Raw genomic sequence first — 23,960 nt, 5'->3', positions numbered from 1 at the left:
TCTTACCCAGCATGCGAACTTGTATGGCATTCTGCTCCGACCTTTCAAATGTGACAGCTCCGCACCTCTGTGGCAGAGAGAAAGAGAGGGAGAGAGAGGAAGAGAGATTAATATCACGATACCCAAAAATACACACTGCTATCCAAGAGCATCAATGAACCTGGCTAATAAATAGAAACTGTGCCAAAAGTCACGGTGACCCTCTTTGTGAGGCTTCACACATTCACAGACCTCTTTCGCACCAGTGTGCCATCCTGCCAACCTGCACTGCCCTCAAACTCTATAGCAGACTTTAGCTGAGCATTGACTTAATATGGGATACTAATTCTGATTAAATGACTGTGGGCATTAAGTTAAAAAGAGGTGAGATCTTGAGCCTTGAACTTCCACAAATGTATTAGTCAGCGTAATTTACTGTGTCTACATCCTCACTGACTGTAATTAATATTAATATCCCTATGTGAATCATGAATTTGGAACTGGATTACAGGCATCTGTTAAAAGACTATTGATCATCTTAGTGAGTAAGAGAAAGAAGGTGCATTTAGCGACAGTGGCATCTGCCTTTCCGGTGGCAACGTGTCTGCGTGTTGGACAATGACAAGGAAAAAGTGGGTCAGGACGCAAACGGGCATAAACTGGCAACAATTTGCACATTAATCACATGCTTCCACATGGTTGGCCCTCATGGTTGGAGGCCTTAAGTCATCTTTTTTTAGTCATTTTCTATCAAATGTGTGTTTGTATCTAGTTCAAGTCACATGTTTTTTGTTGTTCTTTCTTAGAAAAAACGCATAAGACTGAAGAACTGTTCAACTGCAATATAATTTTTCCATTATAACCTGAACCCATTAAAAGCGTCTTAAAAGTGAGGCATTCACCATTACCATTGAAAACTGGTGTAAACAACCGCAGTAACAATGAATTAAAATTAGATCTGGAACTAACAAATATTTTCACAATTATTTTGTCTATTAAATATCCAGTGTATAAATAGTTAAATATGCTTGTAAAAACTTCTAAGAGATCTTTTTTCAGTTCAAAAGCAACAAATATTCAGTTAACTATAAGCCCTACATTTGAAGCTGGAACCAACAAATGTTTGCTTGAAAAATGACTTAAATTATTACCGGGTTATCAGAATAGTTGCTGATTAATTTTCCACAGTTCAGCTAATCGATTAACTGACTAATTGTTTCACCTCTGATTAATATCAAGTATCTATTTGTGAATCCTGACTAATCAAGACTTCTGTTGCCTCACTCTGCAGAGTAATCTGAGTCTTGACAAATATTTTCCATCAACTGCTCTGCTCTGCTTTTGAATCAGCACCAACAATACCCTGCCCATCTCTGTCTGATGAGCTAAAATTGATAAAGTACATTAGCTGTGTCGTAATCTGCCACTGTACCCTGATCTGAGCTCAGGTCCGAAGCCTAATTACAATCCTAAATACTGTGCTGCAGTTCAGGCAGACTCAGCTTAGCACATTTCCCAGTTGAGGTCATCTTATTTATAATAGCTAGTAATGGCTATAATAGATATAATGGCTTAACATCTGTGTGCATATTTGACAAGACTGAGAGTTGACTGAGTGCACCAAGCAGTGTTGGTCTAGAGAACATGACAGCAAAGACACACACAAACATATTTGATAGAAACCAGGTATCCTAGCTGACCTGCTGACATAACAAATCATCTGTTATCTGTTTTTACATAGTGTTCAGTGTTACATCTCTGGAGGTGGAGGATAGTCAAAAACAAGTACCTTGAGTAGGAGGATTTACATCTAAATCAGCTCACTGCTGTTTACTGGCGGGCAGGAAACAGGCGGATGGTGACAAACCAGAGGCAAAGACTGTTCACTCATCCAGCCCACGTGCTTATCGCATGTTTACAGGATGCCTTTGTCATTTTCTTTTTCCATGATCTGTAATCTGTGCTCACTTCATTATTCACCTCATCTAGACAGCTCTCCAGTCAACTCTCTGTAGGTTTATGGCTACTTGCTGTTCAACTATTCACTGTCTACTGTAAGTTCACCAGAGATGGAGAAAAAGAAATTGATTTGGCAACGGTTTCAAGAGTTTTTGACATACAATATTTACATTTATATTTAATATTTACCTCTACATATAATTTCTAAATTGGGAACAAAATGACTTAAGACGTGGGGAAACAAGCTTTCCAACAATAAACATGTAATAAATAAGTGCTTAAAAAATATTAGACAGTAGGCAATGGTAAACACTACATGTGTTATACAATATACAAGTTATGACAACAGTGATCTCCATGACAACCAAGCAAACTCCATGTGCTACGGAAAACCATTAGTTATCTTAGAAAGCTCTGGAAAAGAGGAAGTACAATAACTGCAAATAACTGCAACTCTATAACTTTTACAATACATCCTGCACATACTGTGTATTTCAAGATATCTTAACCAGAATTGTTGTGTTTCTAACTAATATATGCTGTCACATGTATATGCTGCAGGTTCACTGCTGTAAAGCTGTCAATACACACTGTAATAATACACAAGGCCTACTGTAGCTAACACCGCAGCTTATGGAGTATACATGAAGAGGTCTGCACCAAACAAACTATTTCCTCACCATTAAATACCAAGGTCACTATAAACTCACCTAGAATCAGATCCTTCGATAAGAGAATACAACCACACTCATATAGGGATATTATAGAAACGCTGGCATACACAAAGCAGACTATAGTGTGGTCAAATGAGCATTAAAGACGTCCCCAACACTAACAATACAGGAATGTAATACAGGTTTTTCACCAGGCCTATTTCAATACAAGTCTGCGTACACAAGCCTCTGTATATGTGTGTGTGTGTGTGTGTGTGTGTGTGGCTCAGAAGACACGCCGCACAAACAGCTGTAAAGTCACAGTCTACATACCTCGACCATTAAACAGGACATTTAACCATCGTGGCTGCTCGGGGACAGCGACTGAATGCGACGGGGCTCGGCGCAGGCTGAGTGTTTTCATGTCAAGGGAAGCGCAGGACTGAGCCTCACACGGCGGGATGAAAGGTGACTGTGTCCCGGCTGACACCTGTCTTTTTTGTTTGTTTTTTTTAAACAATTAACCAAAATTAAAAAAAAAAAAAAGAACTATTTTTTCCTCCCCGCGGTTGTGTCTGACCTCCCTCGCCCTGAATGGACAGCGACAGCCTTTTTAAAAGGCAAGGTGAGGTTGCCTTTCCCCCGGCCGCCCCCTGTCCGTGTGCCGTGTGTACGACGTGGTTGTGAGCCGCAGCGAGAGGAGAGGGGAGGGGCTGGTTGTAGCATCACAGAGGCGGGACATGTTGGGAATAGACCAATCAGCGCTGGATACGATCACTGATGAGAGTATGATTGGTGCTCCTCAATTAAATACTGGTTTAATTGGGAATATTTTACCATAAGGTTGAGAATGAGGGAGATAGTTTGAGTCCACATTTCTCAGATTCTCTTTGCACTCATCGGGCATTTTATTAGGAGCACCTGCACACCTGTTTGTTCAGTCGATCAGGTTATCACGGGGGAGCAGTGTTATGCACAAAAACATTCAGATACAGGTCAGAAGCTTCAGTTAATGCTCACATCAAACATCAGAATGAGGAAAAAATGTTTGACCATGGCGTGAGTGTTGGTGCCAGACTGGTTTGAGTATTTCTGAAACTTCTAATCTTCTGAGACTGTCCCACCCAACAGTCTGTAGGGTTTTGACTCAGAATGGTGCAAAAAAAAAAAAAAAAAAAAACATCCAGTGAGCAGCAGCTCTGCAGACAGACATGTCTTGATGAGAGGTCAGAGGAGAATGGCCAGACTGGCTGGAGCTAACAGAGAGGTTACAGTGACTCAGATAACAACTTTTAACAACTGTGGTGAGCAGAGAAGCATCTCAGAACGAACAACATGTTCAACCTTGAGGCCTGTGGGCTACAACAGCAGAAGACCACATTGGGTTCCCCTCCTGTCAGTGAAGAACAGAAATCTGAGGCTGCAGTGGACACAGGCTCAACAAAACTGGGCAGCTGAAGGCTGGAAACACATAGCCTGGTCTGATGAGTCTGGATTTCTGCTGAGGCACACAGATGGTAGGGTCAGAATTTGGCATCAACAGCATAAATCCCTTTATGGCCACAATTTCTCCATCTTCTGCTACTTTCAGCATTATAAAGCTCCGTGTCACAAACCAAAAGTCGCCTCAAACTGGTTTCAAAGAAAAGTTTCCAAAATCTCGTGGAATCAATGCCATGGAGAACTGAGACTGTTTTGAGAGCAAAGGGAGGCTCTATCAATCTTCCTAAAAAAGTATTTGTAGAAGTTAGTAATATGTCATTCATTTATTTAAATTCAAATTTCAGGTCAATTTTTTTTTTTCGTATAATGCATAACAAGAAAATACATAATGTGTCCAATGCCCTCCAGCACAACTCACTGAAGCATTTTCTGATCAGACAGCCCTGTCTGTACCTTCCAAATAATTATAAATCACTGCAGAAAAAAAAATCAATAATAATAATAATAACAATAATAACACTTGATTATGGTTAGGGAACAATTGTTAATAAACAGTCCAACCAGCCAGTGGGCAAAATATATACACATTTTCTATGCTGACATTGAGTACAAAAATCTGTAATTCTGATTCCTGTCTCCTAATCACTCACAACACTGTTCTACTCTCCCATTGACATTTTTATTCTATTACATTAGAAAAAGTTCAGTGCTTGAGTCCATCTTTGCTCTTCTTCAAGTAAATTCAAAGGGGGCATTCAACTGTGTGGCAAGTCTTTTGGAGGCAGATGTCATCGCTTTTATCCCCAGAAAAAAACATAAATTCTAGCAGTGTTCATTTTGAAGTAGATCAGATAGTAGAGGCTATGTCAAGGTTTAGTGAAATAACACTCTTCATCATCATTTAACAAAAGGTGCTCATACAGAGTCAAATGCCGTGTCTCAAGACTGATTAAAATCACCAGAGCCTGTTGGTGACATCCAGGCTCTGATTCAGAAAGCATAGCTGTAAACTGTTATTCTTGTTTGTGACAGAAAATCTTTAACCTGGGTCTGCAGTGACAGCAAAAACCCAAATTTCACTGGACTGGAGTCCAAGTGACTGGAGACTAGACTGTCCGACCTCTTCAATCTTCAGAATTTAGGGGGAGAAAAACAACTATATCATATGAAATATATGTTTGATGAACCTGCACTGCAGAGTATTTACTGTTCCAGCAACATGCAGTGTTGATCACTCATTTAGACCATTTGCCAGTTAGAAAAAAGCCAGATCCTATTTATGAATGTTTGATTGTCTTATTCTCTATATTGTTCTGTGAAGATGCACCCCATAACTGTTGCATAATGTTTCTGTTAACGCAACATAAGCATAAAGGAATGAATTCATACAGAAGTAAAACACATTTCGTCAGTTCCAGAGGAGATACAAATCTGAATACATTTCTGTTTGTGTAACAAAATGGATTTATCACAAAATGGATTTATTGCCATATGTGTGCAGCATGCGCGTTTTCCTGAGACCCTTTCACCTCAGTGTACATTGTAATCCCTGATTAGTGCTGTGTGTTATGCTGCTGTCAACAAATAAACTAATGTCACCATCCAGCTTGTGTTTGTGTGTTCATGCTGTCACTCCACATACACTGAACACTTGGTGGTTGTCTGCAAAAATATGTCTGTATAGTTATACAGAGATATATTTATATATTATACCTTTATATTTATATATTGTGTCTTTGTGGAATCTGATGAAAATGAAATTCAAGGAGACTCATCTGCAACACTGCAGCAAGCTTTAATGGACTGAACTAAAGGTTGGTTGAAACATGACTACACACTATTTGAACATACTGATGTTTTTATTGCAGTTTCAATGTCCATTTGGATAGAGAACAGCACATCATAACTTCCTTTTACTTATATCATTTTTGCATTGCATGTATTTGCACATATTAAAGAAACATAAATGTGGTGGGAACAAAAAATGGCTCACTCTCACACTGAGGACAAATCAAAACACTTCAGTCAGCATTTCAGAATAAAACATAACACTAAGAATAGGGGACCTTGGCTGAAAATAATTACTTAATTTAATATTTAATATGTAAAATCCAGCCAAATGAAACAATGTGAAAACGTTGTCTTAAAGGGCAATGCTGACACCTGGTGGAAAAGAAGTTAAAGATAGGGTATAATGCACAGCACATACTGAATGTACATGAGTGAGCCAATGTCATTCAAAGACCTAAAAAACACTTGTAGGTGCAGGGTGAACAGGTTGCACTGTAGCAGCACTAGTGGGTGGATAATGAAGGACAAGTAGAGTTCAAACTGTTTCATTCTCTTTTTCCCTCAATTCTACAAAAGATAGAAGATACAACATATAGCAGGATATGTATGCCATGTTTGACTGTTCTGTATTGGTCAATGAGTCCTTAAACAACCAATACTTGAAATTCTTCGTACGTTTCACTTGTAAGATCTCTTGACTTCCTGTTTCACATTTGCAATATGCAGCAACACTAAGGTAAATCTGATAGAGTATATAAAATAGTCAATGGCATAACAAATTAAATCAAATCAATAAATTCAAAAGGTGAGCAGTATTTTTTTTAAAAAGTAATTCTCAAAAAGCTTTTTGTATTTAGGTGGGTGCTGTTTGTTAGAGGACTTTCAATACATGTACTGCAGTTCTGAGTGGTTTACTTGTATGTCAGGTATTCTGCCACTAGAGGGCTCAGTAAATAAACATTAACAAAGGACATTGATCGTACTGTCTGACATAATTCTACCATAATGCTTCTAAGTAAAGAATCACATGTAACCGAGCCAACAAATAGAACTCACATTTAATTCTACTTATTTTTCTTATGCTTATTTTCTTATTTTTTAAATCCTTCACAGGTCTTCCATGTAAATTATTCCAAACTTTAAGTCTGCTCTGATCTACTTGCTTTTCATTTTGAATGAACATGACTGCTCAGCATAAAATGTGCAACAGGATGTGGGTAAGAGCTGCAAACTTATTCTGGTGATGATATTATGTTGGTATGTCTTGTAAGAAAAGCTGTAACTGTCCAAATTTATAATTTATAGGAACTTTTTTTTAAACTGCAAATATGGAGGTATTTAAGGCTAATCATTTAATAAATCTTGTAAGAAAGTTTTAATCAATACAATTTAGTTAGGGGGGCCACAGAGAGCCTATAGCATGCTGAGAAGGGCCATTGTGGCCTTCTATAATTACCCTATTCAACAGATATAAAAAGTGTAGCATGTAAATATAAAAGTTAAGTAAATTAAGCTCAGGTTACAATTAGGTTAGGCATAGAGGTATGTTTTGGGCTAGCTTTGTTAGCTTTAGCTTTCAGTTTGTCATTCTTACAATTATGTATTTGATACTCTAGGGATAGATGTATGCTGTATGCTTTATAGCACAATTTATTATCAATTAATTAGTTAACATTAATTCATGAACATGAAAATTAATAATACATAAAAAAGGTTAATATCAAGTATACACTAATGTTATACCTTACTCATCCAGAGCTACGTTTACCCATTTTCTACAGAAAACTAGTTACATAGAATTTTGTCTGACTGGCAAGCTTGGAAAAAAAAGTCACTTCATCATAATTGTTTTCATGTAGAAAGAATTTGTTTGTGATTATGCTTCACACAAACTTATCATGGTTAGACTACAAAGAGTTACATTTATATTTAATCAGATGAAATATCTTATTAAACTATAGCCTTTAGTTAATACTGAGTAATTTAAACAAATGTTTACTTATTTCCATTTTTGATACTTTAGGGAGTCTTTAGGGGATATCTTCCTTTTTTTTTCCTGACCAGCAACCAGTTAGAGTTATATCAGTGATGAATGTCAGCAGTGTAGGATCAAGTTGCTATATCTTGCAGAAGGTGTGAAAAAACAAACTGACTTCAACATTGGGTGCAGTAGGCTGTGCATTGTGCAGTTTCCGTTGAGACTGAATCAGTCCAACTTGCTCATCTGTGAAATGCAAAAGGGGAAAATACAGAAGTCACATTCTTGTTCTTCATCATCAGAAAGGAGCTGGCCTCTTCTTGGGCAGTGAAATGATCTTGGGTGGTACAAGTCACAGCGGACATCTAAATACCTCATAGACATAGGCATCTGTAATCCAACCAACAAGGATGAATTTGATTTATCTGCTTACTGTTCTGTTGTATTTGGACCAACGTGGACCAACCTGACCTGAGGGAAAATGTGCTCTGGTAATCCACATTCTGTACAAGGCTCTCAAGAAAAAAGGTATGATTTCTTGGTGTGAATGAAAAGTGTTTGTACTCAATTTGGAAAAGCATGTTGAATAATACATCATCAGCGTACAGGGAATGACGCGTAAGAAGTGTGCTTCAAAGTTAATAGCTTCGGTAGTTTTTTATAGAGGAAGAAAGATACTTACATACTTTTCAAGGTAAGTGCTATTTTAACAATAAATTATGTTTAGGTTACTCGGAAAGTATTTAAGTATATAATAAGAGATTCTTTCTTCGATCCTAACACGAGTGAAAAACTGCTATTAGAAATTACCTAGGCCAAGCAAAGTGTTTCATGTAATTATCTGAATATCACTTTACTAAGACTTGCTCAACATTGAGGGACATTTATAAATATATTATTATATACAATATGGTCCGATGAAACGTCTGTCAAACGTCAACACGTTAGACAGGAAGAAAAAAAAAGAAAAAATGGCAACCGCAGCTGAAAAAACTGGCGTAAGTTTCAACATTTTTGGCTGAAATGAACATACCTGTACAAGTATTTGGTAAAGTATATGGAAGTGGTGCAGTTTGGGAAGTTACTTTGTATTTGTATTCAGGGTGACTTGATGGAAGTGTGCATGTATGCATGTGTGTCAGTGTGCTCCTTTGTTTGAGACGTTAGCATTGTTAGCATGTAGCAGTGCAGTTATGGTTGTACAGTTTGATACTGTAACAGGACCATTAAATGATAGATTTGATCACAGTACATTTTTGATGATATTACAGACTTCTGTCCAGTGTGTGGACAATCCTGACGGATTTGGTGGTGTAGTTGTCAACGGAAATATTACATACCCCATTTCTTTCCATCAGGTGAGGTCCCTACCGGATATTTTAAACTGCACATTCAAAACAGAACTACAAATATGGTTTTCTGCTATATATCCATCTTTATGAAGTTTTCATTGATTGTTTTTGTTCAATGCTTGGCCAGAATGCCGCACAGGGGACTGCCAACAGTGATGGACAAGGCCCTAACAGGTTAATGAATCTTATTGTCAGGTGCACTACACTTTACATATGCAATATCTAAACCGACTGTCTCACTTATTTTAAGTTTTCCTGTTGCTGTTTTACTGTAGTTCTGTGAGAGTTTTTCAGAGGCCCTGTTATGGAGTTGTTGAGGACATTACAATACGGAGGGGTCCTCCAGAGACTGTCCGGGTTTCAAATGCCAGGTAAAAAAAATAAAAATTTACTTTGACTTTGTTGATAGATCATCATTACATTTACTCATTTGGCAGACGCGTTTATCAAAAAGTTGTTTTCTTAAAAAAAGGCTAAAGAAAGAGTTAATGCAACAATGCCTTTATGTCTTCACTACATGTCACTTTGCTGATTATGTGGCGTGCCTCTAATGTAAATTAATTTTATTCATTATTATTCTTTACTATCTTTATTAGGGTTATCCTAATCAAATTTAACTTAATGGAAATAAATGCATTACTATTTCAAATAAATTTGGTCTCACGGTTCAAAATCAAAACAATAGCAATGAGGTCCCGCTTGCATCCACTCAGACATGGCTGGTTCAGTTCAATTTATTGGGTCGCAATTTATCATCAGGTGAGCAAGCAGTTTTTCAGCTGGAATTATGGCAAGAAAACAACAAGAACAGAGAGTGTGTGGCCAGTATGTATATATACACTGGGACTTGATGGAGGCAGGAGCAGATTCAAGAGCTGAATTGAGGCAGGAATACACTGAGGGCATTTGTGCCACATCTGTCATATGGAATAGAAAAAAGTGACCTGGGAAATGGTTGTATGACAACAGAATTGGTTTGTGAGGGTTAAAGTTTTTGTGTACTGACAATATAATCATCATTTATTATCAAGCCAGAAACTTGTAATTAAGCTGAGTCTAGTGTGACATGAACACAGCATTACTGTGTGGAGATTAGGTAAAACATGGCCTGGAAAGTACTGATGAGGTCCCACCTGCATGTATACAAAGCCCAAGGGGAGAGTCTGCAGATGAGTAGGGACAATATGAGGACGAGGAGGTGGAAAGGGAGCGCAATTTTCAGTGTCACATATGGCAAATATACAATTACATCATAGTCTGATATTGAGTTTGTTCAAATCCCACAAAGTTATGAAAAAGTTGTGTTTCAGTTAAGATTATCTTTATTTCATTAATGGTGGCATTAAGTCAGTCTAAACTGCTGTTTTATTTCCCGCAGCCTTGACGAGGAAAAGTAGGAGGAAGTTAAGGAGGATGAGGGTCGCTGGAGGCATCTACAGCCATCAGGCAGGGACTTTGATTGTAATGCACTTGGAGGACCGCCAGGAGCAACGTGGGGTTCAGTTCTTGCCAAAGTACACTTCGACACATGGATTTGTGGAGCTGAGGATCAAACTAATCAAACTTTGTGATTAGTGGATGACAGTTTGATTGTCAAAGTCCGCTCCTGTTTAGCGCTCCCATTATGGTTATGGTTAGGTGTAGCAGAGATAACTGGTTATGGTTAGGGTATTGTCAGGGTCAGGTTAAGCATCTAATAAAATGACTGCTTTGGATTAGGGTTATGGTTTTGGGATTGTGATTTAGTTAATGTGGAAACACATATCAACAACATCTAAAGTCATCAATTATCATTATAACAACTAGGCTGACACTGCTTGAATATAACAAAATTTTCCAATGTTCCTGGTCTCTTTGTTTTCTCTCTTCCCCTCTCCCCCATCTTTCTACTCTCTCCTCACTACTGGATGAGGCAGAAAGTTTTGTCTGAAGTTTGTTCCTGTTAAACGGGAATTATTATGTATTGACCTGTAAAGATGAAATAAGATATATAATATATAATATTTTAACTATCTGCAAACTGCTTTGGATGTTTTTGCATGTTTTTGTTCATGCCAATACAACTATTTGAATTTAATTGAATTGTATGTTATGATTTGGCACTTTATAACTAAAACTGAACTGACTTAAACTGAATTGAATGTTTTATTAGACTCAATCTGAGAAGCATTTCCTTGACCGTATTCATCTGAAATTTGGAAAGTTTCCTTTATTAAATATATTTTATTGAATATATATATTTTATATATAATATTTCTGAGAGCTATTAAGTTTAAGTTAAGCTTCTTTTATTAATTTGTTTAACATTCAGACACTTAAAATGAAGTGTTACTGTAAAATGAGTTTCTTAAATGCAACTGAAGCTCCAAAGGTTGTTTCACTCCTGTAACAGTGTTTCAAATGACTGACGTGTTTCATGTGATTGACTGTGTTTGAAGCTTGCAACATTACTGGTGCTTCAGTTGAAGCTTCAATGAGACAGAGTTTTGAAACATTTGCAGTTAAACTATGTGAAAATAACAATAGTTGGTTAAGAAGAGAAGAGAATAACTGAGAAATGGTGACGCATGTTAGAAAGTCATAATTGTAAGTATTAATTGTAAGTATTAGATATTTCAACCTGATATCAAGTAACAATGTCATAAAAGTAAAAGGCTATATAAAATTCAAATTGTTGGGGCTCTGTAAATAATACGATAAAATAAAGAAGGTCTGGACCTGCCGTATTTGAAAAGTGCCATGAGATATATTCTATTGTGAATTGGAGCCTTATAAATAAAATTCACTTGACTTAAATGAATATCATCCTCCACTCAATTCACATTACAACTCATATTATATAAGGTATGTTATTGTTTAATGTATGGAGCAGAGGCCTGTACTACAAAGCAGGATTTTGTCCTACGACAGTGGTTCACTTCTTACTGGGGTAAATCACCATGGTAACTCAGCTGAACTCCTAATCTGCAGGTTAACTTCAAAAGACAAGATCAAAACCTGTCAACAGCCCAACTACTGAACAATCAAATCACTGAAAAAACTGAGTCATCATTTCTACAGGCTACTGATGGGACCAAAAAGTTTACAATTAAGTGATATATAATAACGAGCAGTTACCTCACTAAGCTCAAATCCTGCTTCTCTCACTTCTCAAAATTTCAATGTCCACTGATAAAAAAGTCCTCATGGAGGTAGACCAGCTGTAACCAAGACAAAGTCTTATTTAGAAGGTGACGCAAGATCCAAATCTTGGGGGCAAGAGAACCCAAGTCCATAAACAAAGTCAAAAACCTGAGGACTTGACCAGAAAACAGATACTTAAGGAATGACCAGGAAAACTGAACAGAAGCACAAGGAGACAAACTGAATCCACACTGCAAGACAACAGAAGAAGACAGACAAACTGACAAAAGCAGAGGTTAACACAGAGGCCCAATTCCATACTGGCCCCTTCACCCACCCCCTACCCACTCTCACTCCATTTGCACATTCGGGTGGAGGGTCTGCCACATTAAGTAGTGTTCCAAACCAATGACCCTTAAGTGGGAGTGGGTTATACAGCCCTCCAAACACACTTACAAACACACACTCTCAGAGAAGTGCAGCATCGCTCTGAGTCCGGGATGGATGAAATGCCACAAACCTACAACTGTGAGTTCCATGTGTTTATTTTAAGTCATAATCAATAAAGAATTGTTTTACTGTACACAAGACTATAAAATTCTGTAGATTTTATCTTTTTTTTTTTTTTTAGCGCATTTGCCCTAAAATAAAGGGAAATGGCAATTTGCTTTTGTAGAAAAAGGGGACTATTATGATCCAGTAAAATGTAGCAAATGTATATTTGCAAAGTGAAAACTTAATAAGAGTAATTTCTTTCCTGCCACAGATTCTTAAATCGAAATAACAAGGCTTTAGGTGTAAAATCTACTGATCACCAGAGAGGGATAAAAACATACAATACATAAAAGTGAGAAAAATGCATTTAAAAAACAACAACAAAAAAAAAAATCCCTTTGCTTTCTTATCAATATTCTTATGAGATATTTTATGTGATTTATGCTGTGACCCCTTTAAGGGTCGCACTGATATGGATAAACCTTTAGTATCTAGTCAGGATGAAGAAAAAAACAAAAAACAAAACATATGAGCAAGTAATTTGCTTTTGACCAATTATTATATAATGTTAAGGAAACTGGAGAGTGTTCAGCCATCCAACATTGAGTGAGTTTAAATTATGAAGACTATTATGACTTGTTGTGACTCTGACTCCAGGTCTCGGAGCATGAGCCAAAAAACATATTGTTTTCAGACTGAGAGGCTGTGATTAAGTCAAAATTATACTTTACATTGAGAACATGAGCCAGTGAACAAGCGATTAGAATTTGGCTTGGATATTCTGTAGATCCAGAGGTAGGTTCGGAATAAAAAAGACAAAAATTCCAATATCCTGCTCTTACTTGAATGAAATTCCAGCAGAAATATCCCATGACTGTCAATCCCAGTTTTTTTCTGTATACAGATTCAGATATCACATTTTAATAATTTTGCAGCTTTGGCAGAGATGTGTAGTCTGAGTACTTTGTAGTTTTTATCTGTCTTTTGCCCAGTCATTCACAGACCTGAAGCTATGATTTTAGACTATTTAGACTCATTTAGGCCTTTTATTTAACGCTGCCACGCTGTACAACTGGAATCAGTCATTTGACATTTATGGATAAATTATCATTTACGTTTACTCATTTGGCAGGGACATCACTAAAGCTGCATTCACCACAGTGACGTATAGTTCAACAAATGTCATAGATGAATGTTTAACACTGAATGGATCACAAAGATAACAGTTAAAATGCAGCATGTGCAACTTGGCTTATTAAATGTAGTAGGTGCAGAACAGTGAACAGCAAAATATTTGCTTTTGAATCAGACAATGGTAAAGACCACAGTCTGCTTGAAAATTTGGTCAGAAAATAACAGTTTATATCTAATATATTTCACTGGATATGTGACAATTAATGAACATGCACTGATCACTGGAGAGCACAATGAGTAATCTGTGACCAGGTGTTCTGTCAGCCACTCAATACCATTTGGAAGAGTCAGCTGATCATCATATCTGATTCTGCATCTTCATCAAATAAGAACATTATCAGTAATGATTATCATCCTATAAAGTTAGTGTTGAGCCCCATTAACTTTTCTAGTTATGAAAAGTTAAATAGGAGACACAAAGCTTTTGCCTTCAGTCCTCCAATGGCACCTTACAAATGGTCAGGGCAGAAAAAGTGTACGACTTCAATCTAGGAGCCTGCAATTCAAATCTTGTCTCTCACTAACAGTTGGCATACTGTAGATTTCCATTTAGGTAATCCTGAAAAACCTGAACAAGTAGTTTTGGTTCTTGGGTTGGGCTTGCGCAAAATCACAAAACAGGAAGGCAGAAGTATATTTCCTTATTTCTCCATAGACAGAGGATATGAATCGACATCAAGGAGAGATTTTATTCTTTTGTAATTTCTGTCAGTTGAGACAGTGAATCAGGGCCTCAAACATGGACGGGGGAATGTCTAATCAACGTTCTATACATGGATCTCAAGAACAGAGGTATATTATGTTTTGCCAAAAGTAATTTAAAACTTGTAAAGGTGTTATGTATGTTATGTATGTTTGCGGTACCTGTTAAAGAGTAATGCTGTATATAGATTATTGTCAGGACCAGTTACAGTGACAGGTGACTGACCAGAAAAGAAAATACAGAAGTCAGATTTCATTTTTGTTCTTTATCTTCTGAAACAAATTCTTCCTGAGCTGTGAAAGGATCTTACTGAATAGTCCAAATACATGTCTAATAACTATCTAATAGACACAGGCATCCTAAATCCAACCAATGAGGATGGACTTTATTTGTTTTTTTCTTGGTTAGTGGAGCAACATGGACCAAATTGAACCGGATGAAACATCTTATTAATTTTGTTCTGTACAAGGTTCTCAAGAAAAGAGGGTTTAAATAAAGGGTTTAAAGGGTTTTTAGGGTTTTAAATAGCACTTTGGCACTTTATTAACACAATATTGCAGACAATATGTAATACTAACTAACGTGGTCCAACTCTCAAGAATCTAACCTGCGTCTGACATCTAACATCTGATGAAACCACGCTGCATGCGTGCTTTCGTCAGATAACAATGGCGTCCTTCGGGGTAGGTTTGAATGTTCTAGGCTGAAACAAACACGTATGTACCCGTAAAAGCATTTGGTAAACTATGTTGAAGTACCGCAGTTTTGGGAAGTTGTTTATTGTGTTTATTGTGTCTGGATGTGTGTTGACTCAGTAACTTGGCTCAGGCGGGTGAATGTGCATGTGTGAGCAAGCACTCCTTTGTTCGAGACATTAGCATTGTTAGCACGTAGATTAATTTAAACACACTGCAGTTAAAATAGTACAGTTTGGTACTGTAATAGGTTCATTAGATGATACGTTGAATTTTCATGAAGCACTTTTGATGATATTGCAGATTTCTATCGAATGTGTGGACCATCCTGATGGATTTCCTGGTGTAGTTGTTTATGATGATGAAATATTTCCGATTTCTTCCCAACAGGTGAGCTCACTCCCAGATGTTTTTCAAAACTAAAATAAAAATCTGTTTTTTTATAGTGGATACCTTTTTATGTAATTTTCATTGTGTGTTTTGTTCACTGTTTGGCCAGGATGCCACACAGGGGGTTGCCTTCCCTGAGGAACAAGACCCTCACAGGTTAATGCATCCTACTATCAGCTGCACTACACTTTGCCTATGCAATATGTGAACTGACTTTCTCACTCAATTTAAGTTTTCCTGTTACTGTTTTACTGTAGTTCTGTGACAGATTCCCAATGGACCTGTTATGGAGATGGTGAGGACATTACAATGCCCCCAGAGACTGCCAGGGACTCAAATGGCAGGTAAAAATAAAAATTGAGACTTTGATTTAGTTGATTGACCTACATTACAATAGTTGTTTACTAAACAAAGACATTTACTGTTACTGTTTTACTGTAGTTCTGCGGCAGTTTTTCAACGGTCTCATAACGGAGATGATGAGGACATTACAATACAGGGGGGTCCTCTTGAGACTGTCAGGGATTCAAATGCCAGGTAAAAATAAAATTAAATTTAAACTTTGATTTTGCTGATTGACATTCATCTCTAAAGTTGTTTTGTTAATGCCACAACAAGCTGTGTTTGGGTCTTCTGAATGCTGTTGGTAAAAGCTCTGTAGGACTCTGTACATCCATTCAGCTATATTTCTATGTGTATTTCTTTATTTTATTTAATGTATTTCCTTTCCTCTCTGTGCAACTGTTGTCCTGTAGTTTTATAAGCAGCCTCCAGCTTCCCAGGGAGAACGAGGAAACCACCATGGAGTGTGATCGTCCAGAAACTGCACGTGCCAGTTAAAATGACTGTGGAGCTGTATGTAAATGTTATATAGAGACCTTTTTTAGACTTCTTTTTTTTTTTTGATCATGTAAATTTGTTGATGTGGCATGAAGTGTCAACATGTCATGTATATAAAGAGATTGTATTTTAATAAATTGTTATTTGATATTATTGATTATTATCATCTAGGTTATCCTAATCCCCCTTAGGTTCAAATTGGTTTAAACAATAGTGATGAGGTCCCACTTGCATGCACTTAGACAGGGTAGGTTGAGTTAAAGGCACTTGAGGTCAATTAACAGGGTCACAGTTTATTATCAGGTGAGCAGGCAGTCAGAACAGGTAAACAATCAAATAAGGCAGAGGAAGGCTTGTCTTAGACACAGCAACAGATATAGTGCCAGGCATATTTAAATTAAAGAGTTTAAATTAATTTTTGTGGTTGGCGCTATGCTAAGAAAATGACATAAACAGACTATGGAGAGGAAGTGGCCAGTATGTACACACTGGGGTTTGATTAATGAGAAACAGGCAGGAGCAGGTTCAGATGGACTAAGGCAGAAATACGCTGAAGGCATTTGTGCAACATCCATGTCATATGGAATAGAAAAGATTCATATCAATGGACAACGCAAAATTTTGCATGACCACAGAATTGGTTTGTGAGGGTTAAAAATATTGTGTATTGACAAAATAACATTTTATTCATTACATTTAAGGTTAATAATGACTCTAAGCAAGAGACTCTGGCTGACATGCAGGTTGACATTTTGCATTTCCAGGCACTTTCATACTGTTAAGTATCAAGACACATAAATAAGAGTTTTCAGAATGAGGATTTTTCCGTGTTATTACAACTGATGTGAAAATGATGTTAAAGTCAGGCACTAAGGACAATTATAGTAAGTCCAGGATGACTTGAACAAAGCATTGATGTGTAGAGATTAGGTAAAACATGGTCTGTGTTGTTCCATGTTCCATAATACAAAAGATACAAAGCCAAAGGGGGGGAGTGTGAAGCTAGGTAGGGAGCATATGAGGATGATGGAAAGGGAGTGCAATTCACCATGACATGAGGAATATATACAACATAGTCTGATTTTGATTTTCTATTTTGTGCAAATTCCACAGAGACTATGAAAAAGTTGTGTTCCTGTAACATGAACAGCAGTATGGCTAGTACACAGAGCAAAGATATATTTTTAAAGGCATCAGCAAAATGGCTTTTATATTACAACCAACACTGGAAGTAACAGATAAATAAATGGTAACAGTACAAGTTCAAATATGTGTAATTATTTTTTTATATTCAACTCAGAAACAATAATAAATTAAGTTAATTCTAAGTTGTTCATGTTGCTAAGATGATATTTGCTGCAGACTACCACAGATTCTTTGAGAGAGTAATCAAGCTGTCAAACAAATGATTCTTTATCTGGAAATCAGGTTTCTGTGAATCATGTCAATGAAACATAACTATTGTAATTTGGTAGTTTATAGTTACCATTTGTGCACATGATAAGGAACGGAAAGAACGAACTTTACCAAAAACACATGCTGAATGACTGACTGGGTCAAGTTTCTAGGGGAGGCTGAAAGCTGATTTTGCTTCACACCTTTACTTTACTGTTTTACAAACTACTACTTTTGTGGCCCTTCTTTGTGCTGTAATCTTATGTTTTGTTCTTGACTAGCAGTGTTAGAGTATTTGTGTTTTCTATATTGCGGCCCATCTTTTCATGCCACGTGTTTCAAATTGACAGACATCTTTTCTTCTTTTTCTAATGTTTTGACTATTTGCTTGTGCTTTTGTGAGTTGCAGTGTGTTGAGCTCTCTTGACCAAACAATTTAATAATTTATGAATAACTTGAATAACATACGGCAGATATATTCTTCCTGCAGCAAAGTGGCATTACCTGATTCCTCTGCTGACAAATAAGCCCCAATGGAGGAAGACCAGCAGGAGTAAAAAAAACCTCAATCAGACTAATGGTGCATTAAAATGACTTTACTATCATTAGCCACTGTGAAGACAATAATTGTACAAAGACTGTCTACTACATGTGATTTTGTTATGGCTTCTAAAAGCTAAAAATATAAGTAGATTTACAAACTTAATTTTTAACTGACAAGCTGACAAAGTAAACTAAAACCTGGGGTTTTAAGACTTCCTCGCATTCTGCTGTATTCTTCACAAATAAGGAAATCGGGGAAGGAATGAATCTGAAGAATTCTTTTGCTTTTTGGGAGTACATGACGAACATTGGGAGAGCATATAAAAAGTATAGTGAAGAAAAGCAATAAAGTCATTCATGTCATGAGGTGTCTGGTGGGGCAATAATGATATATATATATACATATATACACACGCACACACACACACACACACACACACACACACACACACACACATATATAATGGTAATCGAGGCAAGAAGAGATTATGGTTCTGGTGCATGGCTCAGCAGCCAAGTTTGTGCTTGCAGACATAGATGTGACTCAGGCTTGTGTCGCTTGGCTTTGCTTGAGGGCAAACGGCACCAATGTGTGATCTTCAAGTTGGGGCAGGAGAAATGCCATTGTGGCTCTGTATGAAACTAGTGGCAAATTATTGGATAAATCTAAGGGGTTACAAAGACATGGAAAAAAAACAGCAGGAGAAAGGAAAGAATAATTGAATTGTTTTTGTGTTGTTGATTTATTTGGATGTCTCATCAGGGTTGGATCTTCTAATTTTCTGTCTTATTCACATCACGACTGTCACACTCTCTTGTTAAAGTAAAAGTTGCTTGAAAATTTTCTTGTGTATTTTTCAGTCATTTATCCGCGAACTTAAAAAAGATATTGATCTGTAGCTTGTTTGCTGTTTCTATGCAAGCTCAGCCTGAACAAAAGGACCTTGTGAATTTAACACTCATTTGCCTGTTTATTAAGTTTGTTTATACATATTTTAATGCTACTGAGAGGATCTTAGAGGCTTGTTGGGAGAGGGGAAAGTACAAAAACAAGTTTTGGAAGGTTAGGCAAGGACATAGCAGAATGTATGTAACAGTAACGGTGACAACAGTAAGTCAGTTGATCTTTCTATTCCTGTGTCGTTCACCGTGTATTTGCTACCTGCATTTTTGAATCCTGTTGTCTGTATCTGCCTGCCAGCTTATAAACCTGCTTGCCATTTTGCTGTTTGTGAATGCCCCATTTCTCTTATTAAAAGCAACTTTGCTGCATCAGCCTGCCTGAATCCTCCCTGTCTGTGCTATTATGCTATTATAAAATCTTGACAGTTAATGTACTGTAGATTTCCATGCAGGTAATTCTGAAAAACCTGACCAAGTACTTTTAGTTCCTGTTAGCTTGTCTTATTCATTTCTCAAAGTGACCAGTGTTTGGGGTTAATTATACCTCAGAGTGGTCTGCCACCCTGCCACTCAACACATTACAGCTACAGTGACAGGTAAATGTTCAGAAAAAACATAAATCTGATTTCATTTTTGTTCTTCATCTGCTCTACTCATCAGTGGACCAAAGTGACCAAAATGGATAAGAGAAACGGCTAATCAATGCTTTATGTGAAAGTGATGTGAAGGAGGAGAAGGGTGACTGGCCAGTTTCTTCTTTTATGTTGTATTGGTGAATGGAAACCAAATGCAGTGTGCTACTGCCACTAACTGTAAACAAATAGGATTTAACTAGCCAGAGGACAAGAATTTCATTGTATATCTAATGCACATGACCATAAAGTTAACAAAATAAAGTTCTCCATTTCTGGCAGCGTAGACGGCAACTTTCCTTTGCTGACAATTTATGTTCAGTGTTATTGTGTAGAACATGCATGCGCACAAAAATATTTTGACTTCAAAATAAGTTCCCTTGTAGGCTACTCAACATGCAAGGCCACACAACCACCAAGAAAATGTTATGTTTAATAGTTAAAGACCATTAGCTGTTACATTTAAACCTACCATTGCACTAATCACCCATTACAATTAAACTCAGTTAGTTTACCCACTCAAACACAGCAGTCAAGTGATTTAAAATGTACTCAGACTAAAAGATACTTTTTACAAAAGAAAATGATAACTCTTTTCTTTGCTGACTGACTATTAACTATGATTGGCCCCACAATTTGTCAATTTACAATTGTTCACATGATTTAAAAAAAAAAATGGTAATAGGCCTGAAAGGACCAACCTGTTCTCATTTACAGGTCATCAAATACAGACCCAAAAGCTGAAGTTCACACAACCCTGAAGAACTGTTACATATGTGTATTATTCTTGGTTTTGTGATTTTATGCAGGTTGACATTGCCCATTCAATCCAAATCAGTTTTATTAGCCAACGCAAGCAAGAAGATTCTTTTAAACTGTCATATTATTATTATTATTATTATTAATAATAATAATATAACAATAATAATAATAACAATAATAGCAAGTAATATTTAATTGAAATTTTAAAATATACTTTCAGAATGAAATAATAATAGTTTTGAAATGGGATATGAAACTGAAAATGCAACAGTGATAGGGATGCTCTGATCATGTTTTTTGCCACCAGTACCGATACATATCATCTATGAGTGAGATCGGCCGATAAAGATATCATTTTTTTGTTGTAGCAGCACACTTCAAACAACACATTTTAAATTTCACAACTGCAATCTACAGCATGAGTCATCAATAGAGTCATCAATTACATCGTCATATGAAATCCTCCCAGCAATTGCATGGTTAATAATGACACTGTGCAGACATAGAAGTGCGCTATTTGATAGATTCCCTGCTGCACTGGGGAGACCTGTAGTCAAACTACCCCGCCCTCCTCCCCATCTAAAAGTAGAGATAAAATTGGTGAAATGACATTGATTTATTTATTTATTTTTATTGGTTTCTTGGACAACTATAGAGTACTAATACATAGACAATACTTGTATACATGTCAGGAAAGCTTAACTTCCACATGTGAAGGATTCTGGCACCACTCTCTGGTGAGAAATAGAAAACACAGAGATGATGATCTGTGATAAATCACAGATACAACTGCCAAGGATAAAAAGGAACCAAGTTTTGCCAAAAGTGATTTAAAGAAGTCGAAAGACATTTAAAACTTATAAAGGTGTTACATGTGTTTGGGGTCAATTAGACTTCACAGAGGTCCAGCTCCCAGTTGGGAGAGTTATGAGGATTAAAAATATTGAGCATTGACAATATACCGTCATTTCCGGACTATTGAGCGCACCTAAATATAAGCCGCACCAACTAAATTGAAAAAGAAAAAAGAATTTGTACATATATAGGCCGCACCTCTTTATAAGCTGCAGGTGTCCACGTTGTAACATGAGATATTTACACAGAAAGAGTTTTTTTATTTTTATTTTAATAAGTGCTTTTTTCCGAACAGTGTCTGTAACACGGCAGTAACACGTCAGTAACAAGCAGTCACAGCAGTAACACGACTGGTTAAAAAAAAATAACCAGCCCACCAGCCATAGGCTGTTAGCCTACCAGAAAAGTCACTGATCCCTATCTTCATCTTCCTCCTGCGCACCAAAACCACTGACGTCGTCGTCTTCAGTGTCGGAACTGAACAGCCTCAGAATGACTTTGTCACACACTTTCTCAGTCTCTCTTTCGTTGTTGCTCTCAATGTCACTTTCGCCCCCTGGAGGCCGTTAGCCCGTAAAAATCTATAGATTAGCCGCATCGTTGTTTAAGCCGCAGGGTTCAAAGCGTGTGAAAAAAGTAGCGGCTTATATTCCGGAAATTACGGTAATATTATATCCATTATATTTAGGTTTAATAATGACCCTAGAAAGAAAAATCACAGAAGGAATTAATCTGAAGCTATACTGAAATAATCTAGAGAGAGAGTAGAATGCTTTCATTTTGTGGGAATGTGAAATCAGATTTTCTTTGTCTCATCAACTACCCAACCCATCCCATGAATGAGGAACAGGTCACACACCTGTTCCTCAGCCCTGTACTTGTTATAGATGCTGACTTCCTTTGTTCATTGCCAGAACATTATGTCATCTTTAGTGTATACTTCAAAACTTGGTTCGTTGTTTTTGCCAGCCTGTATTTTTACCTCTTGGTTGTTTGTTAGACTATGGATTCCTGTTTGTGTTTTTCTGGATTTCTTTACCTGTCTGGACTGCATTCTGTGGTTTTTCTTCCTCTCCTCACCGTAAGCCATCATTCCTCTTTAAACAAATCAACGAGGATGGATGTTATTTATCTGGTTTCCTCTTGGTTGGTGGAGAACATGGACCAACATGAGCAGATGAAGCATCTAAGTAATCCACATACAGTACAAGGGTTTTAAGAAAACATGACATGCTCAACATTGCTAGATATGTATTAATGTGTATCAATACAATATTTTATTGGTAGCAGTGTTATGTATTATATACAATACGTAACACTCACATGACAGCTGACGTCACCTAATAGTGTTGGTGACAGTGAGCAAACAAGGAAATGAGTATGACAAACTTCAAAATGAAGCGAGTGAGTTTAAAACATTTTAGGCTGAAATATACATACCTGTATTTGTACAAGTATTTGGTCAAGGATGTGAAGGTATTGCAGTGTGGGAATTTACATTTTGTATTTGGATGGGGGTTGATTCGGTGAATAGATTGTGAGGATTGACACATGAGTGCGACGGCATATGTGGCACTTTAGCATTAGCATTGTTAGCATGTAGAACAATTTAAACGTACTACAGTCAAAGTGAAACAGTTTGGCATTGTAACAAGGCCTTAGATGATACATTTAATTTTTATAAAACATTTTTGATGATATTACAGACAGGTTTTCCTGTTGGAGTTCGCTCCGGTGATGAAGCATTTTTTATGTCATCGCATCAGGTGAGGTCCTTGGCAGCCATTTTAGAATACACATTCAAAATCGAACTAAAAAAATGTTTTTTATGCAATGGATACATTTGAAGTTTTATTGTGTTTTTTGCTTACTGTTTTCATAGGATGCCGCACAGCAACGTCCTCGGATATTAATGAATCATAATCATAATAAAAGGTACACTACACTTTACTGTTACTGTTTTACTGTAGTCTTGTAACTGTTTTCCAATGGTGAGGACACTACAATGCCACTGGGTCTACAGACTGTCACAGATTCAAATGGCATCTTTAAATAAAATATAGACTTCAATTTTGTTTATAGACCTACATCATTTAAGTTTTTTTCTAAAAGGAGGGCAAAGAAAGATGTAAGATGATGATGAAGAAAAATGCTGTGTTTGGGTTATGTGAATGCTGTTTATAAAAGCTTTGTAGGTTCTGTCATCTACGCATTTAAATGTCTGTGTAAATGTTTTATTTTATACAATATATTTGCTTGTCTTTCTGTGCAACTG

General features: G+C 36.9%; 2 protein-coding genes and 1 long non-coding RNA gene across 16 annotated transcripts in view; 2 read left to right on the top strand and 1 right to left on the bottom strand.

The window, feature by feature from the left end:
• Positions 1-23,960, bottom strand: part of LOC139622012 (3',5'-cyclic-AMP phosphodiesterase 7B-like) — a 61,985-nt gene that overhangs the window by 18,767 nt on the left and 19,258 nt on the right. Inside the window, exons 1-2 of one of the 2 annotated variants that reach the window (XM_071479042.1) lie at positions 2,925-3,287; positions 7-67 (exon numbers count right to left, since the gene is read on the bottom strand). In XM_071479042.1, coding sequence (XP_071335143.1) covers positions 7-67; positions 2,925-2,945 — 82 coding nt within the window. In that variant the 5' untranslated portion in view covers positions 2,946-3,287. Of the gene's footprint in view, positions 1-6; positions 68-2,924; positions 3,288-23,960 lie in introns of those variants that run through there. The other variant, XM_071479044.1, reaches the window with a different exon arrangement.
• On the top strand, positions 8,056-22,292 carry LOC139622016 (uncharacterized). The gene is made up of 10 exons (XR_011691138.1): positions 8,056-8,331; positions 9,075-9,161; positions 9,283-9,329; positions 9,431-9,526; positions 10,534-14,759; positions 15,669-15,755; positions 15,865-15,911; positions 16,013-16,099; positions 16,197-16,292; positions 16,511-22,292. It is a non-coding gene; the product is annotated as an uncharacterized lncRNA (long non-coding RNA).
• LOC139622015 (uncharacterized) overlaps positions 22,367-23,960 on the top strand; it is a 7,094-nt gene continuing 5,500 nt past the window's right edge. For 3 of the 13 annotated variants that reach the window (XR_011691136.1, XR_011691135.1, XR_011691132.1), the window contains exons 1-3: positions 22,374-22,766; positions 23,392-23,451; positions 23,568-23,620. Coding sequence is in view for 7 of the 13 variants with exons in the window: in XM_071479051.1 (XP_071335152.1) it covers positions 22,689-22,766; positions 23,392-23,451; positions 23,568-23,620 (191 nt within the window). In the remaining 6 variants the exon portion in view is untranslated. Of the gene's footprint in view, positions 22,767-23,391; positions 23,452-23,567; positions 23,621-23,960 lie in introns of all 13 variants that reach the window. The other 10 variants (XR_011691137.1, XM_071479049.1, XR_011691134.1 and 7 more) reach the window with 8 other exon arrangements.

Source organism: Trachinotus anak, unplaced genomic scaffold (assembly GCF_046630095.1).
Source record: "Trachinotus anak isolate AG129_WGS33_773 ecotype Australia unplaced genomic scaffold, CSIRO_AGI_Tana_v1 ptg000005l, whole genome shotgun sequence".
Classification (NCBI taxonomy): domain Eukaryota; kingdom Metazoa; phylum Chordata; class Actinopteri; order Carangiformes; family Carangidae; genus Trachinotus; species Trachinotus anak.
The sequence above is the reverse complement of the archived record's forward strand: the minus strand, read 5'-3'. Positions and strand labels throughout refer to the sequence as shown.